The sequence below is a fragment of the Sminthopsis crassicaudata genome, chromosome 1 (assembly GCF_048593235.1).
Source record: "Sminthopsis crassicaudata isolate SCR6 chromosome 1, ASM4859323v1, whole genome shotgun sequence".
In the NCBI taxonomy this organism is placed as follows: domain Eukaryota; kingdom Metazoa; phylum Chordata; class Mammalia; order Dasyuromorphia; family Dasyuridae; genus Sminthopsis; species Sminthopsis crassicaudata.
This window is the reverse complement of record NC_133617.1, coordinates 596,331,310-596,348,701: the sequence shown is the minus strand read 5'-3', so window position 1 is coordinate 596,348,701 and position 17,392 is coordinate 596,331,310. Positions and strand designations below refer to the sequence as shown.

General features: G+C 36.5%; 2 protein-coding genes across 4 annotated transcripts in view; one reads left to right on the top strand and one right to left on the bottom strand.

Annotated features, from left to right (window-relative positions):
* Positions 1-14,044, bottom strand: part of ERCC8 (ERCC excision repair 8, CSA ubiquitin ligase complex subunit) — a 59,290-nt gene extending 45,246 nt beyond the window's left edge. For both annotated transcript variants that reach the window (XR_012484790.1, XM_074282429.1), the window contains exons 1-3: positions 13,891-14,044; positions 7,450-7,545; positions 6,597-6,698 (exon numbers count right to left, since the gene is read on the bottom strand). Coding sequence is in view for 1 of the 2 variants with exons in the window: in XM_074282429.1 (XP_074138530.1) it covers positions 6,597-6,698; positions 7,450-7,545; positions 13,891-13,967 (275 nt within the window). In the remaining variant the exon portion in view is untranslated. The remainder of the gene's footprint in view (positions 1-6,596; positions 6,699-7,449; positions 7,546-13,890) is intronic.
* The window catches only part of NDUFAF2 (NADH:ubiquinone oxidoreductase complex assembly factor 2), a 211,808-nt gene continuing 208,449 nt past the window's right edge, over positions 14,034-17,392 (top strand). The window contains exon 1 of one of the 2 annotated variants that reach the window (XM_074282430.1): positions 14,034-14,369. In XM_074282430.1, the coding sequence (XP_074138531.1) occupies positions 14,243-14,369 (127 nt within the window). In that variant the 5' untranslated portion in view covers positions 14,034-14,242. The remainder of the gene's footprint in view (positions 14,370-17,392) is intronic. The other variant, XM_074282431.1, reaches the window with a different exon arrangement.

Sequence of the window (17,392 nt, the reverse complement as noted above, 5' to 3'; positions counted from 1 at the left end):
TATATATATATATATATATATATATATATATATATATATATATATATATATACTTAATAAATGTTTTGGGCTTCATTTGATCTACAGATGTGGTTTGGTGTAGAGAACTAGTGAGGAAACTCCTTTTTATCAATAAGAACATCCACTGTTTTGTAACTTATAGCCTAAGAGAATTACCTGGTGCACTCAAAGCCAATATGTGTCAGAGGCCAGCCTCAAACCCAGATCTTCCTGACTGAAGTTCGCTCCCAATCCATTATGTGAATCTGCTTACAACTGTTTACTAAATTCAATTCAATAAGTATCAGAGTAGGACTTTAATGCAGGATAATACACATTAAACACTGAATTAACAATAATTTACTTTTTCTTCTTTTAATTTAGATGACCTCTTGGTAGATGATTTAGATGCCCCAGAAATCTTAACAAAACAAAACAAAACAAAACAAAAAAAACCTGCCACAGAATATATGAACTAATACTTCTTTAAATTTCTCTAAGAACTGGAGATTCTTAGAACACACAGACTAACCCAGAATTTTTTCTTTTACTTTTCTTGCTTATTCACCTCTGCTTTGGATATGATAAAACATAGGCGACTAGAATAAAGAGCAGAGCTTCACATTCCAGTAGAAACAAAACATTAGACTTAGAATTATAAGCCAAGTACAGATACTGGATCCACCAATTAATCCCTCATGGGGATAGTACAGAGATCAAATAAAACAAAGTGAAGCATTTTGTAATTTTTAAGGCCTACATAAATATAGCAATTTAATCACAAAATAATAATCACATCCTTATGGCCTAAGAGACATTCTGAACCCCCCCCAAAAACAAACAAACAAACAAAAAAAACCCAAAAACAAAAACAAAAAAATCTGCAAAAACATGGACAAGAAATCATATCTTGTACTTGCTGTGAATATTAACTGAAACCATTTAATCAACAGATAAAAACAGGAAACTGAGATATGGGTACTAATTAAGTAGCTTTGAATGAGTAGAGCAGTTAAAAATGTGAACTGCCTCATTATCTATTCAGTCCCCAAAACATTTTCTCTAAATCTGAATCAAGTTTAACTCTAGATTATTTTTTTCAATTGGGTGAAGAAATCATAAGATCTTTAGAGAAGATGACTCAACCACTGTAAAGAGTTACAATAGAATTCAGTTCAATGAACATTTGAGTACCTATTATGTAAAAGTATGTCTTATACAGAGAAAAAAGTGGAAGTAGGAAGACTTTTTAGGAGGCTGCTGCCAAAAAGTCCTTACAATAAGGGGCAGAAAAAAAACAGGGGAATAGAAAGAAGGTGATGGATTTGAAAACTACTTAGAAATGATTGGTTATGGCAGATAAGCTATAGAAATAATGTACTATTAGCTAGTAATGCAGTATGCCTAATGAGGACCATATACACTGTATATTAAGAATATAAATTAATATGAAAAGCAGCAAGGTAATGGTTAGATTACTAGACTGTGCATTGGGAAAATCTGAATTCAAACCCTCACTTACTACCTTTTAGTTGGAAACATTAGTCAAGTTACTTAATTTCTCCGAGTATCAGTTTCATCATGTGTCATGTGATATAACAACATTCTTTATCTATATACCTAACTGTGTTTTACAGAATTTAAAGTACTATGTAAACAATCAGTTATTATTACATGAGGATATTCATGAACCTGAAGCAAGAAGCAGAGTAGAAAACATCTAAGAAAGGATCAATGGAAGAAAAAAAAGGAGTAATAAAACTGTGGAGAGAGATTACAATGACTTTAGCAGAAGGAGGATGTACTGATTGTTTGGAAAACAGATCACATACCTAGAACTGAAGCACGATGAGAGTGATGGAGGACTTCAAATATCCAGACAACTATTTTTCTGCTAAAAATGCAATAGCTGATAAATTTTTAACTTGCCCTACTGATAATCTGATTTGTAAAAAGGTGAGAGGATGTGATAATCAGAAGTACTGTTTGGACCCAATTCCAACCAATTAAGTGGATATTATTGCCAAAGTAGAAATCTCTTGGTAGGAGACCATTTAGACAAAATAGTGATAGTAGGCTTTTAGATAGATAAAGCATTGTTAATTACTTACTATTAAATATTGGCAACACAAATGCAAAAAAGCAAGACAGCTCTGTACTCAAAAAGTTTACATTCTAATGGAATAAAGGGGAGCTAGAAAATGGGGGAAGTGAAGGCTGATGGTCTGAGCTGAAGAGTGTTTTGGAGGCCTGGGCCCTTTAAGATTTTCAAAATATTTCATATACATTATTCCTTTTTAATCTTATGACAATCTGTGAAGTAAGTACAATAGGTACACATATTATTATCTGCATGTTAAAAGATAAGAAACTAGAGGATTTGAGAGGTTAGGTGACTGAGATACAAAGTTTCCAAGTCTCAGCTGTAGAGCCTAGATATTCTCAAACCCAAATCATACACACTGTCTCTCTTTCCCATGCTGTTCCTCCCCTGCAAGGAGGCTCAGAGCTGTCTGAAGCTAGGCAGTCCTATTTCTTATTAAAAAACCTGAATCTTTTCTGGAGGATGGGTTTTGGTACAGAAGAAAGGACTATGAAGCTGGCACCTGGAAATACACATAGAGCTATTAAGAACCTGTTGTCCAAAATAACTGTTTGGACATGCATACATATATTGTATTTAATTTATACTTTAACATATTTAACATGTATTGGTTAACCTGCCATCTGGGGGAAGGGGTGGGGGGAAGGAGGGGAAAAGTTGAAACAAAAGGTTTTGCAATTGTCAAAACTGGAAAATTACCTATGCATAAAATTTTTATAAAAATTAAATCTAATTAATTAATTAATTAAAAAAAAGAACCTGCTGTCTTTCTTCTATTTTGTTTTTTCTTATTTTGTATCTAAATTTTAAATAAGTTTTTTTTTTTTAAAGAACTTGACAAGAACAGAGGATGAATTTGATTTTTCCTCAGTGACTCAAAGAAGAATGTAAATTCAAACATTTACCAAGATTGTGAAAATGAGAATATGAAAAGTTAGTGGTACATACCACCAACAGAAATAAAAGTCAGAAAGAAGGGCAAGAGTTATTTATTTGTTTTGGTTTTGTTCTTTTGTTTTTTGGAGAAAAAAAAATAAACTTGATTTTGGACAAGCTGAGTGTGAGATACTAGTAAGATATTCAGATTATTCAGATGACATATCCTACAGACATCTGGAGGGAAAGGATGGTTGACAGTGATAAATACTGCAGAGAACAAAAAGACGAGTAGAGAAAATACGATCAGATTTAGCAATTAAACAATTACTGATTATGTTGGAGAGACCTTTAGAAGAGTAATAAGACTGAAGATGGATTTAAAGGGTTAACAAGTATGTTGGAGGAAATAGAGGGATTGAATACAGTTCTAGGTGTTTTGGGGAATTGCAAAGTCTATTGAAAATTTTTATTAAAGGGTGAAAAGACTTTAGTGAATTTTTAGGGGACAGGGAAAGAACCAGCAGATAGGGAGAGACTGGAGATTAATGGGGAAAATATCCAGAATATGAGAAATGATGGGATCAAGGGTAAATGAAGCAAGTGTCTTGGCAATTAAAACAAACTAAATTCATCTCAATTCATCAAAAACTGAAATTAAAAGCAGAAAAAGAAGAGGAAGCTCTTGGTTAACAGTTTTTATTTTCTTAGTGAACTATAAATTGAGTTCCTTAGGAGAGTAGTTGAAGAAAGGGATTAGTGTGAGTGGTTTGAAGGGAAAAGAGAAATTTGGAATAGTCTCTCTGGGGAATGGAAAAACAAATCAATTAGGTACAAGATAAAAGATTTGTCTTCTTGTAAGGTTCAAATGAAATTAGGTAACATTAATTTTTAGTAGACCAGTTGGTCATCTTGTGGGATATTGTCCACTTCTTCTCAGTCAAATATGAGTAGAAGCAAAAGTAGATGGTGGGAGTAATTTAAGGGTATAGAATAATCAAGAAGTAAAAAGAACTTTGGGAAACTTATACTTTAAGGAATAAGGATTCAAGAAACAGAGGGAGATTGATTGAAAGGCAGAACAGGCAGAGTATAGTGCCTCAGAAAGCAAGAGGCAATGAGAATAAACAGAGAAGAGATGGTAAATAGTAAAGAAAGATATAGAAGGATCAAAGGGGGTAGGGATTGAGAAAATTTGATTTGGAAATTAAAGTCATTGTTGACCTTTAAGAGATTAATTTCAAGACATGGTAAAAAGGCCATCTCCAATGAGTACCTCTAGTTTCTCTCCTCCTACTCTCTACATTATTTCACTGAAACTGTTTCAAGTTATCAAATCTCCAAAGAATTCTTGGTAGCCAAATCTAATGTTTTTTTCTCTAACTTGAACCTTCTTGACCTCTCTTTCCCCAAAAACCTTCCCCCTTCTTCCCTATAACAATACCATCTAGCCAGTCTCTCAGACTTGAACACTAGGAGTCATACTGTATTTCTCACTAAATTTCTCCATCTCATCCATCCATCCCATCCAATCTGTTGTCAAGGCCTGTCAGTATCACTTTTGCAATATCTCTTGAATCCACTTCCCTTCTCTCCTCTGACAATTTAATCACTCTAGTTCAGGCCCTCATCATCTCATGTTTGGTCTACTGCAATAGCCTGCTAGTAGGTCTGCCTGCCTCAAGTCTCTCTCCATTCCAATTCATCCTCATTCAGCTACCAAAGAAATCTTCCTAAAGCATAGATCTCACCAAATCATTTGCCTATTCAATAAATTCAGTGGTTTCTTATTGCCTCTAAGATCAATGCTCTATTTGGCATTCAAAGCCCTTCATAACTTAGGGCTCCAACCTTTCCAATCTACTTATATTTTACTTCCCAACATGTACTTTTTGATCTAGTGACACTGATCTCCTAGTTGTTTCATGAATAAGGAACTTCATCTCTCATTTCTAGACAATTTCTTTAGCTGTTCCCCATGCCCAGAATGCTTTCCCCCCTGGCTTTCCTTGATCTCTCAAATTTCCAATTAAAATCCTATCTTTTACAAGAAGCTTTTCACAATCCTTCTTAATTATAGTGCCTTTATCTTAATTATTTCCTATTTACTCTGTCTATATTTGTTTATACATACTTGTTTGTTTTTTTGTCATCTTGTAGCTTGTAAGTTTCTTTAAGGCAGAGATTGTTTTTTGCCTCTTTATGTATCTGCAGTGCCTAATAAGGTGCCCAGCATATATTAAGTGCTTAATGTTTACTGATTAGCTGATCTGGAATCAAACTGAAAAATGCTTAAGGATCATGAGTGGATGGAAACTGGTACTACCTAATGTAGACTACTTTTTTTTTTTTTTTTAAAGAAATATGATTATGTTGGAGAAAATGACAAGGGGCAATTTATTAAAGGGATCGAGGAAAGGCACTTTTTTTTTTTTTTTTGGCTTGATTTTTTATTAGGGTAATCTGAATAACAATAAAAGCTTTTCTCTCAACCTACATAAAGAACTTCAAGAATGAAAGGGAAATGACTTTTTTATTCAATATAAAGAACAACAATACTCTACGCATTTCTTCATTTAAACTCCATCAGAGAGAGTATACTTCAGATATGTAGAATTAATAATTGAATGGCCAGGGACTGGATAACAAAGTAATTGATAATTTCTTCATTAATGACTGATTAATTTCCATAGGAAATTAAATACAAATGGAAAAAGAAAAATTGAAGTTGTAAAAGACAAAATGGATATTTGCTTGACTAAGTCAGGAGACTTAACAAAGATCAGACCCAGAAACAGGTAGAGACAATGCTTCTCTTGAGACAAGAGGAAAACAGAAAATAATCAAGAACATTAAGAAATTTCAGAGAATCAAAGAAAGGAGTTCAGAAAACTAAGCAGATTGCTGAATCTCAATGTAATAAAAGGCCTGATAATGTGCTGTTAGTGTGGAAAGTCAGGAGTTGAGAACTTCCTGAAAAAAAAAAAAAAAAGATCTTAAAACTGCTACAATAGGAGAGAGAGTAAAGAATAAGAGAAGATGAAGAGTAGTGAGGCACTGGAGAATAAGCACCACAAATTTAGACAGTGGGTGAAATCGGTGAGATTTCATGAATTTCTTTACTGTTTTAATAGTTAAGAAGTGAGAAGAAAAGGTAGAGTTACCTAGGATACAGATTATCAGAAGACAATGTTGGGAGGTCAGGGGAAGTGATAGGTTCTAGAATGGCATATAAGAAATCAGAAAGAAAAATATCATAATAGAGTGAAAACTAGTTTGGGAGTCAATAGGAGTTAGAGTAAGGCTAGTCCGTCATCAAGATGTCCAAGATGGACATGTAAGATTACTGAAGATCTAATGCAAAGAAATAAAAAATGCTAAAAGATTTATAAATTCCCATTTTAAAAAGTATATTCTAATGTCTTTTGGAAAGTACAACTCTCCTTATATTTTTGCTAATTTTTGAAAAATTAAGAGGATTTAGAGGTAATGATTATGTGCTTTTTGAATACAATTTTATTCTTTCATTTAATATACTGTGATTTTCAAATTGGCATTTATACCAGAAAATATTTATATTAGCTCTATGATTACTAATCACATTTTGAATACATACCTGCCCACGGAACAAACAGCTTTACAGGTGTAATGAACTTTTCGGCTGAAGTTTTCAAGGTCATAAAGTACAATAATGCCATCTGAACCACCTGATAACATGCTGTCAAAAAAAGAAAGATACTTTTTTATTTTCCATTTATTTGTGATAACTGATTGCTTACTTCCATCAAGGGACTAAATTTTAAATAACTAAAATGTAATAAATACTTAAATGTTCAACAAATTCAATTTTATATTACTATTTTATTACAATTTGACATTGAACAAAATAGTTTACCATTGTACTACCCATAAAAGCATGGTTTGCTATCATTTTACAAAGAAATTTGTAATAGTCACACTGAACCATCCTAGGAGAACAAACTGGTTTTTCAGACTTTGACATATTATTATGCTGAACAACAGTATTAACAGAAGGCGTACTAGGCTGGAATAAGACCTAAATTTGAATTCTAGGTCCATCTACTTATAAGTCATGTGACTATTATAATCTTTGTGAACTCTAGTTTCCTCAACTGTAAAGCCTACTTTATCAAGCTTATGAGGACCAAATGGTAAAATGTTTGCAAAGAGCATTGGATATCTTCAAGAGTTGTAGAAATATAAATTTAGACAGTGGTGCTAATATTAATTCTTCACAAAAGCCAGTTATGCGGGCTCTTTACTTGTCTACTTGTACTTAGTTTTGGTTGCATGTGTAAAATTACTTTTGAAAAGTCCAAACAATTTAGTAATTTGTTTGTTTTTTACTACTTCAAGATTGGCTTTTGCTGGCAATTTTTATTGACAAAGTTCTGGGATCATATTTACTTAATAAAGAAATTCTATTAAATTACAAAAAATGAACTTACTATCTCCCCTCAACAGGTTCAATATCAAGGGTGTTGACACCATTGCTATGTATTCTTTCCACTTCTCTGTCTTTGTTTAATTCCAATTTTAAAACCCTTTAGGAAAAAAAAAAATAAAAGATAAATTAAAAATAATTTAAGAATGTAGAGGTTTTTGATTTCAGTAAAACTGAAATTAGGTAAAGTAATACTTTCTGGTTCACATTTAAACCCTTCTTTATCTTCATACTTTTAGCAGAAATCTAGTATCATTCCTAGTTACAATTTTACCAATTGAATTAAATAAAAAGGCATTTTGTTTAAAAACAGAAAGGCATTTCATAAAGTTCTTCACATTCATACATTTGAAATTAGAGATTTTTCAAAAGTGAAGTTAAACATTAAAAATATACTTGTTTTTGGCCAAAGAAAAAATGTTTTTGGCTGAGTTGAAAGAGCTGAATTTGAATCCTAACTCAGCTAACAGGTAATGAACTTTATTATCTATGGGCAAATCATTAGTCTGGGCCTTGGTTTCTTCCCTTAAAAAGAATGAAGGAGTTGAATCAGATGATATTATCTATGTTATCTCTGAAATGTATTTTCTAAATTCAGGAGAATGAAAGTTTTTCTTTTTTAAAAAAGTCTTACCACAGTCCTAGACTCATTTCAGGTTTCCTAGGAAAGGGTTAACAGTCCCCCAACTCAATTTTGTTTTAAAAAAAAAAAAAAAGTTTCACTGTTCAGATAAAAATGACTTTAGGAACCCTTTGTCCCTTGCTGACATAAGCATAAATTGACATACAATGTGTTTTCTTCTCAGCAATGCAGAAAACTTAGGCCACGAGTGTTGCCTGGATTCCTACCATTAGGAATGTTCATGAGTTAATGGAAAATTATTTTCCAAGCATATAGCAGAGATGATCTTATACCAAGCTAGTTGGAATAGGGAATTTACAAGGTTCCTGCTAAAATGAAAGATTCAGTGTTTTGAAAGCTCACTCAAGGAAACTTAAAAATACACAACTCTAATCTTTTGATATGAAAGGAAATTCAATTCAATAACTATTAAACATCCTTAGTTCACTTTTATATGTGTTGTTTCCTCCATAGAAGTAGAGCTTGTTTTATGAATTGTTATTTGTATGCCAATGACTAATATAGAACCTGACACATCGAAGGCACTTAATGCTTTTTGACTGATTATATCTGTGTCAGCCATTCTGCTTGGGATATGACAAAAAGGAAATAGTTCCTGAATTTAAGGAATTCATATTTAAAATGGGGGTGAGGAAGAAGGAAGGACAGAGCAGATTATCTATCAGGTAAATAAATTAAAAATATATTAAAAAAAATTCTAGGGAAAGACTAGGGAGATCAGCAAAGACATCATGTAGGAATTGGGACTTAAATTGATACTTGAAAAGATAAAAACTTCAAGAGACAAAAATGAAAAGGGTGAGCATTTCAGATGGGAATAGACACAATGAGAGGCAGGTGATAGAAATGTCAAGTTTTAGCAACAATAAGTAGGCCAATTTGGCTAGAAGATAGATTAAGTGGAGAGGAATGATTAGTAGCTGTCCGGTAAAGGTAGATTGGAGCCATACAGTGAAGGGTTTAGATAACAAAAAAGGGATTATGTATTTTCCCTTTGGGGCATCTGGGAGGTATGGAAGGGTAGTGACACCATCAGTTTGTTTTTTTTATAAGCACTGAATTGGCAGCTATGTTAAAGAAGTATTGGTAAGGGGAATAATGGAAACAAGGACATCAAAAATTAAGAAGCTAGAATAACAACAAAAGCTAGTGGGATTGCCCAAGAAAGAGGTAAAATGGTGGCTGAATGAAAAGAAGGATGCAAAAGATGTTGTGATGATAGAATGGACAATACTTGGGACCTGCCTATGTTTGTGGGGTAGGGAAAAGGGATGAAATAAAAATGACTCCTAGGTTTCTGACCTGAGTGAATGCTGCCTTTAAGAGAATTCAGGAAGTTTGAAATGCAGGACAGAGATGAAATCTAGATATACAGATTTCTCAGAAAGAAAAAAGAACCCAGAATTGGATTATACCCACAGAGGATGAGACATGGATGATCCTTTTTCTAAAGAATATTTAGAAGGAATAGTTAAGACAGGAAGATGGAGAATCAGAACAGCAGTGTCACAAAACCCCCCAAAAAAAGAATGAGAAGGAATTTGTCAACAATGTTAAATGTTACACAACTGTCAAGAAGTATTAAGCACTCAAAAAAGTTCATTGGATTTATCATAATAAGAGATCACTGTTAACAAGATGGATTCTGATGGATGTAGCTCTTTTCAACAATGAAATGATTTAGGCTGGTTTTAATGATATTGCGATGAAGAGATCCATTTGCACCCAGAAAGTACTGTGGGAACTGAGTATAAATCACAACACAGAATTTTCACTCTTTTTGCGGTTTGCTTGCATTTTGTTTTCTTTCTCATTTTTTTTTTTTCCTTTTTGATCTGATTCTTCTTGTGCAGCATGAGAATTGTGTTAATATATATTGAAGAATTGCACACATTTAAACATTACCTGCCATCTAGGGGAGAGAGTAGAAAGAATTTGGAACACAAGATTTTAGAATGTTGAAAATTATGTTTGAAAATAAAAAGAGGTCACTGTTAAACTCTAGAGAAGTTTCAGTTGCAGATAGTTTTTGCAGAAGTATGGCTGTGCAAGAAAGGGGAGATATAAGAAAACTTGTAAATATATATTGTGATAGACAAGAGAAAACATCAAGAAAAAAGTCCATTTCTTTAAATTTAGTCAGTTTAAGTATCAGTCACTTATTACGGAGTCAGTCTAGAACAGTAGAATAAGTACTGGCTCCAGAGACAGAGGCCTTAGGGATGATGCTGATGATCAGAAGACCAACTTCTGATGTTTACTGTGTTATGTTGGGCACCTCTCTTGTCTCAAAATGATGATCTATAAAAAAAGTATATGTGACCCAAGCAGATTAGAAAACTTCTGAAGCTCTTTCCAGAATGATTCTGTTTTGAATCTTTATTAAGACAAACAATTACTACATCAATTTTCCATTAGTTCAGAGTTAAAGTTTTACCTTTTATTGTGGCATGGAAAGTCTTGAGTTCTTAAACACTGTATCAACAGAACATGGGATATGTTGTTACCAAGTTAAACTTTGTTTATGGATCTGGAGATAGTCTATAACACTATAACTGTTTCCAAAGACCAACATAGCAATGTTCAAAGAGGTTCGTCACCAGGTTGGCCATCAGGGAATTGATTACTTTGATTCCGCAACTCATGAATATCATCTGTTAAAGATGCAGGTATTATAATTTGTCAAGATAGGGAAAGTACTTACATAAAATGAAATAGTGAACTCTTTAAAGCTCTATGACAGGACACTATTTCAATTTTGTTTTTCTATCTCCAGTATGTTGCATATTTATTGATTGGATTTTTGAAATTATTTAGATTTTAATAAATTTTCAGATTTTAGCCATAAATGAAAGGAAGCATCATTATATTTACTATTTCATGGGTTACATTAATTTCTATTTTGTTATTTACTGTAATAATTCAATAAGAATATTTTTGAAAAATTGGAAATTTTACATTTGGACTACATAGGAGTTTTTTTCATTACTCAAAATCTCAAAGTAATTTCAGAAAAAAAAGAGTGATGTGTAATTATAATAAAGAGTTATGGACCAACAGGATGAATACAGAGAGGCTTGGAGAGACTTACATCAACTGATGCTGAGTGAAATGAGCAGAACTAGGAGGAGATCATTATACACTTCAACAATGATACTGTATGAGGATGTATTCTGATGGAAGTGGATATCTTCAACATAGAGAAGAACTAATCTAATTCCAATTGATCAATGATGGACAGAATCAGCTACATCCAGAAAAGGAACACTGGGAAATGAGTGTAAACTGTTAGCATTCTTTGTTTTTCTCCCCAGGTTATTTTTACCTTCCGAATCCGATTCTTTCTTTGCAACAACAACAGAATTCGGTTCTGCACATATATATTGTACTAGGATATACTATAAGATATTTAATATGTATGGGAATGCCTGCCATCTAGGGGAGAGGGTGGAGGGAAGGAGGGGAAAAACTCGGAACAGAAGGGAGTACAAGGGATAATGTTATAAAAAATTACCTACGCATATGCACTGTCAAAAAAATGTTATAATTATAAAATTTAAATAAAAAGAGTTATGGTGGAAGTAAGTAATCAAAGTGGAACAAGTGACAGATAACTCTTAAAGAAAAAGAGATGACAATAACTTTTAAGGATGGCAGAGTAAAGCAAATAATTTTATGGCAAGACCTGAGCTTGTTTGCAGGTAGTTAAAAAAAAAAAGCCACTTTATAAGGAAATATTGAATCATTAAGCACTTATTAAAGACTACCCTAGGCCAGCTCTTGTGCTAGGTATTAGCTATAGAAATACAAAGTGTGAAATACTCCCTAACATCAACTGCATTTGTTAAACATGTATTCATGGAGCAGTCTCTGTTACTAACGGCGTCTTAACTGCCAAAGCAATGGCCTTTTCTCAATCCTTATCCTCCACTATCTCTTTGAAGACTTTGATACTGTCTATTACCCTCTTCTCCAGATAATTCTCTCCTCTTTAGGTTTTTCCAATTCTTCTCTCTCCTGGTTCTCCTTCTACCTTTTTGACCCTTCCTTCTCAGACTTCTTTGCTGGATCTGGTCCGTAGGCCTTAGTTTGAGAACCTCTGGTCTAATAGTATACTGGAGTATTTCAAGGGCATGCCTTCTAACTGGAAGTTCACAGGGGTCCAGCCTGGGTTTGTTTCTCCTTTCCCTCTACATCATTATAATTGGGGATCTTAATCTGTTTCACTGAATTCAATTATTAGGTCTATTTGCATGATTCCCATCTCTATTAACCAGCTTTAACTTTTCTTCTAACACTAATCTGGAATCTGTCTCCAACCGGGTACTTAAACTGGTACTTTTTAGATATCTTGTACTGGATTTTCTGTGGATATTTTAAACAGAACTTGTCCAAAAATGAACTTATTTTCACTCTCTCAACACACTATATACAATTTGGGGCCAAAGTTTCATATAACCTCTCAAACTGGATCTCTTCTCTGACAATGCTACCCCCTTGTTATTGGGCCTCATCTCCCAATACTAAGATATGTTGGTGGGTTTGCCTACCACATCCAGCAGTTGTCAAGTGATCTTCCTAAAAAACAGGTCTGACCATTTCACTCTTCTCACACTCCACTCAATTAATTCCACTGGCTTCCTATATTACTTCAAGGATTAATAATAAAATACTGTTTTGGCATTCAAAGGCTTTTATAACCTGCTTCCTTCTCCTCAGCTTTCTAGTCTTCTTACACTTAACCTCAAGTATACCAGGGCTTCTCAAACTACCACCCGGCCTGCGGGTTATGGCAAATGCGCTGAGGGGCGGAGACAGAGCCCGGCCTTCCCACAGTCTGAGGGACAGTGAACTGGGCCCCTATTTAAACAGTTTGAGGACCACTGCATTATACACTGACCTCTTTGTTGTTCCTCCAGCTTTCTAGCACTTTCACTGGCTGCCTTCATGGAGGGAATATTCTCCCAACTTATCACTGCCTCCCGGCTTTCTTAATGTCCCCAATAACTTTCTTTTCTACACAGAAAGCTTTTCCAGATCCTATGTGCCTCTGCTCTGTTGAATATTTCCAATGAACAAAATCTAGAGCTTGTCCGTAGTTTTTTTTTTTTTTTTTTTTTTAATGTTATCTTCCCTATGAGGTTGGAAACTCTTTGAGGGCAAGGACTGTCCTGCCTTTTTCCACACTGTGCCTGCCATGCAGTAGACAATAGAAGTTCATTCATTGGTTGATTTTCACATTTTTTGTATCTCCAGTTTCTAACACAAAGGCCCTTGACTGTGCTCGACGTAATGAATGAAATAATGACAAAGTCAAGAACATTCCACACGAACATTTGGGGGGACCACACGAACATATAAACGTATCTATAAAATGCAAGAAGAGCTAGCGCGAATCAATAGTTGTCTATTCTAGTCTAGAAGTCAAGGTGGTAGGGATGGCACGCGCAGCTGGGGAGACTTAACTTCTAGGAGGGAAGAGGTATTTTAAGGCGCATTTCAGGTAGGAAGGACGGCTAGTGCAAAAGTACGAAGATGGAGGGTGGAGTATCCTGTGTGAGGGACAGAGCGGCGGAGTGCGGACTGTCCAGCGACGATCCCAAGGAAGAGAGGAAGGGAAGAACGAAGGTGCAAATGCCCGGAGGAGGCCGGAGAAAACGCGATCAAACACTCAAGGAGGGTCTCCAGCTGCAACCTACAAGAGCACTAGGCGGATCAAAGGGCAAAGGAGCTTGGTGGGACGTGGCGGGAAAGAGAGAAACAGAATGGCTGATCCTGACCGGCTTCTCAGGTTCTCTTTACCTCCGGGTGGCCTCCGCTCTCCGAAGCCTCCCAGGATCGTCCAGCCCGGCTTGCCGCGCCTCCAGGAAGTTCAGCATTGCGCCCGCTACCAGGTAGCTGCCTCCGCACCGCCATGACCCGATCCTGCCGGTCTCGCTCAGGGAGGCGGGGCTTCAAGAGCAACGCCACCCATTGGCCGATCCACGGACACCAAAACCAATAGAAAGCGCCGTTGTTACTAGAAGGGCCGTGGTGGAGGCGTGGCCGGACGGGTGATCGCAGAAGACCCCGAGCCGCTGCGGAGGTGGGATTTCGGCTCTGATGTCTCCGCCCCTTGCCGACTTCCAGGGTTAGAACTCCGCTGAGAGGCAGCATGAATGAATCCCAGGGCGTGCTGCGCGCCCTTTTCAGGCTCTTTTCGAAAGAAGTGAAGCAGCATGTGGGCACGGACCAATTCGGAAACAAATACTATTACATTCCGGAGCGCAAGAACTGGCTGGGTGAGAGAAAACTCCGAGGCAGGGGATGGGGGAGGGACGAGAGGGGAACGCGCGACTGGCGTCCAATGACCTTCATCCGCCGCCTCTGCGCCAGTTCCCTCCTCAGTAGTGCCTGGCACTTTCTTAGTTCGTCCCTCTAGAGCTCCGTTCCCTGAGTCTAAAGCGTTCCCCGAGAGGCGTCGCTCAAGTAAAGGGGAGACTTTCACTACCTGCTTCTTTTAGGTGGCAGAAAGGGCGTCCTTCCCCCCACCCCCCACCCCGTCACATACTTGGATCTGCCCGCAGTCATCCCATGCTTCTTCCCGGGTGGGGGTCTGCCCTTTCCCAAGTGAGTGCAGCCGCAGAGGCCCGGGCCTTACCTCCCGCCTGAAAGATGCAGTAGGAGTGCTTCGCTCCTGACCGTCCCTCTGGGGAATGCTTTAAACTCCTCCCCCGAGCTGAGATGGCATGATCCCCATTAATGCCTGCTGGGGGGCCGGGAGCGGTTTGGTGTGCTCAGGTGTCAAGTGGGAGCCACACAGCCTGGCAGCCAGGAAGGGAATTGGATGCCTCACCATAAGGGCGTTCTTTGGCACGTCAGGGCTTTGGAGTGTGGCTCTTCGTCCATTTATAAAGCATTTCTTAGCCTGAAACTTGCTGTACCCTATGGCGTGAAAGTTTGGGGGACTGGTTTGGGTGAAAGAAGCTGCTTTTGTAAAAGCAAAATAATGTTTTAGCCTGGAGAATTGTATGGACTCGTCCTTAGCGGGTGCCCCTGGTACCATTATCTTTACTTTTGGCATCAGGCCTTTCTCCACTACTGATTTGATTCAGTTAAACATATTAAATATCTGTTTTGTGCCAGGCTCTGAGGGATATAAAGACAACAAGAGTGCCTGTCCTTAAGAATTTTGCAATCTTCCTTCCCTTTTTGAGGGGTTGGGAGGAGGGGAGCTGGAGCATGATTCCTGCCTGAAATTATGTGATGGATATGTATGTGAGTAAATACAAACTTTGTGCAAGGCCTAAGTATAACTTAGGAGAGTGGTTAAAAAGTACTGAACAATCAGAGCAGACTTCATATAGGGAGTTAGAACTTCATCTGAGCATTGAAGGGAGCTGGGTTTTCTAAAAGGCAGAAGTGAAGAGGGAGAGAGAGCATTTCAAAGAGGGATGACAATTTATGCGAAAGGCAGAAAACTGGGAGATGAAATGTGATGTATGGAGAACAGCAAATGGGTTATTTGGGGCAGAATTTACAACATGAAGGGTTGTTACAACATATGAGATCTGTCTGAAAGAGGAATGGTCTAGAGCAGGGGTTCTCAAACTATGGCCCCGCCTTTTATGCGACCCTCCCGGTTATGGCAAATGGGCTGGGGGCGGAGACCGAGTGTGAGATTTTGTTTTTACTATAGTCCGGCCCTCTAACAGTCTGAGGGACAGTGAACTGGTCCCCTGTTGAAAAAATTTGAGGACCACTGGCTCTGGAGGAATCTCAGGTTTCTTCAAAATCTTAAGATATTATAGGTAAATCTTCTAACTCCTAGTGGTGATAAAAAAGAATGATAAAAGTTTGTATTTCTAAAACACTTTTAAGTTTTACAAAGTATTTTACATATATTAATGTATTTAAGCTATCCAATGTAACCCTTTCATTTTACCCAGAGAGATTGTGACTTTAATAGTATTATGACTTAATAGTAGTGATTTATTACCTTAAGTAAAGTGACTTAACAGTAGTAATCTATCTTAAGTAAAATCACTTAAGGTGGTAATCATCAGAATTGGAACTGATAATTGAGAAATGTGAGTCTTCATACCAAAATAGAGTGTTTGTATTTTTTCATAAAACCACGAGGAAATTGTTGAAACTTCTTCAGAAATACTGTGATATGGTCAGAACTCTGCTGTAAAAATATCAATTTGTTAATTGTGAAGAGAATGAAGAGTGGAGAAACTGGAGATAGCCCAACTAAAATTTGTAGTCTTCAATAGCGTGGAAAGATTTCAGTAGTCATTTACAGTTAAGCAAGTGACAACATATACTATCCATGACTCAAGATTCAATATGAATTAACCAAAATTAGATTGAATAGCAAAGGACCTATTCTATTACTTATTATTTGTGTAATCTTGGGCAATTCACTTAGCCTGTCTTCACCTTAGTTTCTGTATGTATAAAAAGAAAGAATTAGACTATATTACTAAGTCCAACCTAGCTTTAAATTTGTGATGTGATTCCCAAACTCTCAAAATTTAATGAATTTTGGAAAGAAAAAAGTGGATTACAGTTATTAGGGTAAAGAAGATGTTTTGGGCAGAGACATCATGAAGTAGGAAGGAAGGAAACAAGTTAAGGTGTACTAAGTGCTTTACAAATAGTCACTTAATCCTAATAATAAGCCTGGTAGGTAGGTCATTTTTCTTCCCATTTTTGCAAATAAAAGATGAATCTTCCTGCCTCTAAGCCTAGCACACTATCCATTGTGGTACCAAGCTGCCCAATTACAAAGCAATATGAAAATGATTAACTTAAGTATAATAAATAATCTGCTATGGGAGTTAGGTGCCATAGGGGATAATGGTCTAGAGTCAGGAAGATCTGATTTCAAGGAAAAGTTCAAGAAGTTCAAAAGACCTGAGCCTCAAACATTTCCTAGATGTGACCCTGGGTAAGAAAACACTTAACTTTTGTCTGCCTCAAGTTTCTTTCTTTCTTTTTTTTTTCCTGAGGCTGGGGTTAAGTGACTTGCCCAGGGTCACACAGCTGGGAAGTGTTAAGTGTCTGAGATCAGATTTGAACTCGGGTCCTCCTGAATTCAGGGCTGGTCTCTATCCACTGCGCCACCTAGCTGCCCCTGCCTCAAGTTTCTTTGACAGTAAAATGAGGATATTTATGACACTTGTTTCACTGAGTTCTTGTGAGGCTCAAATGAGAGAATATTTGTTAAGCAGTAAGACAATGCTTGGCACATACTAGATGCCTAATAAGTGCTTGTTCCCTTCCCTCTTGTACTTTTCCTCATTAACTACTTGTTAAC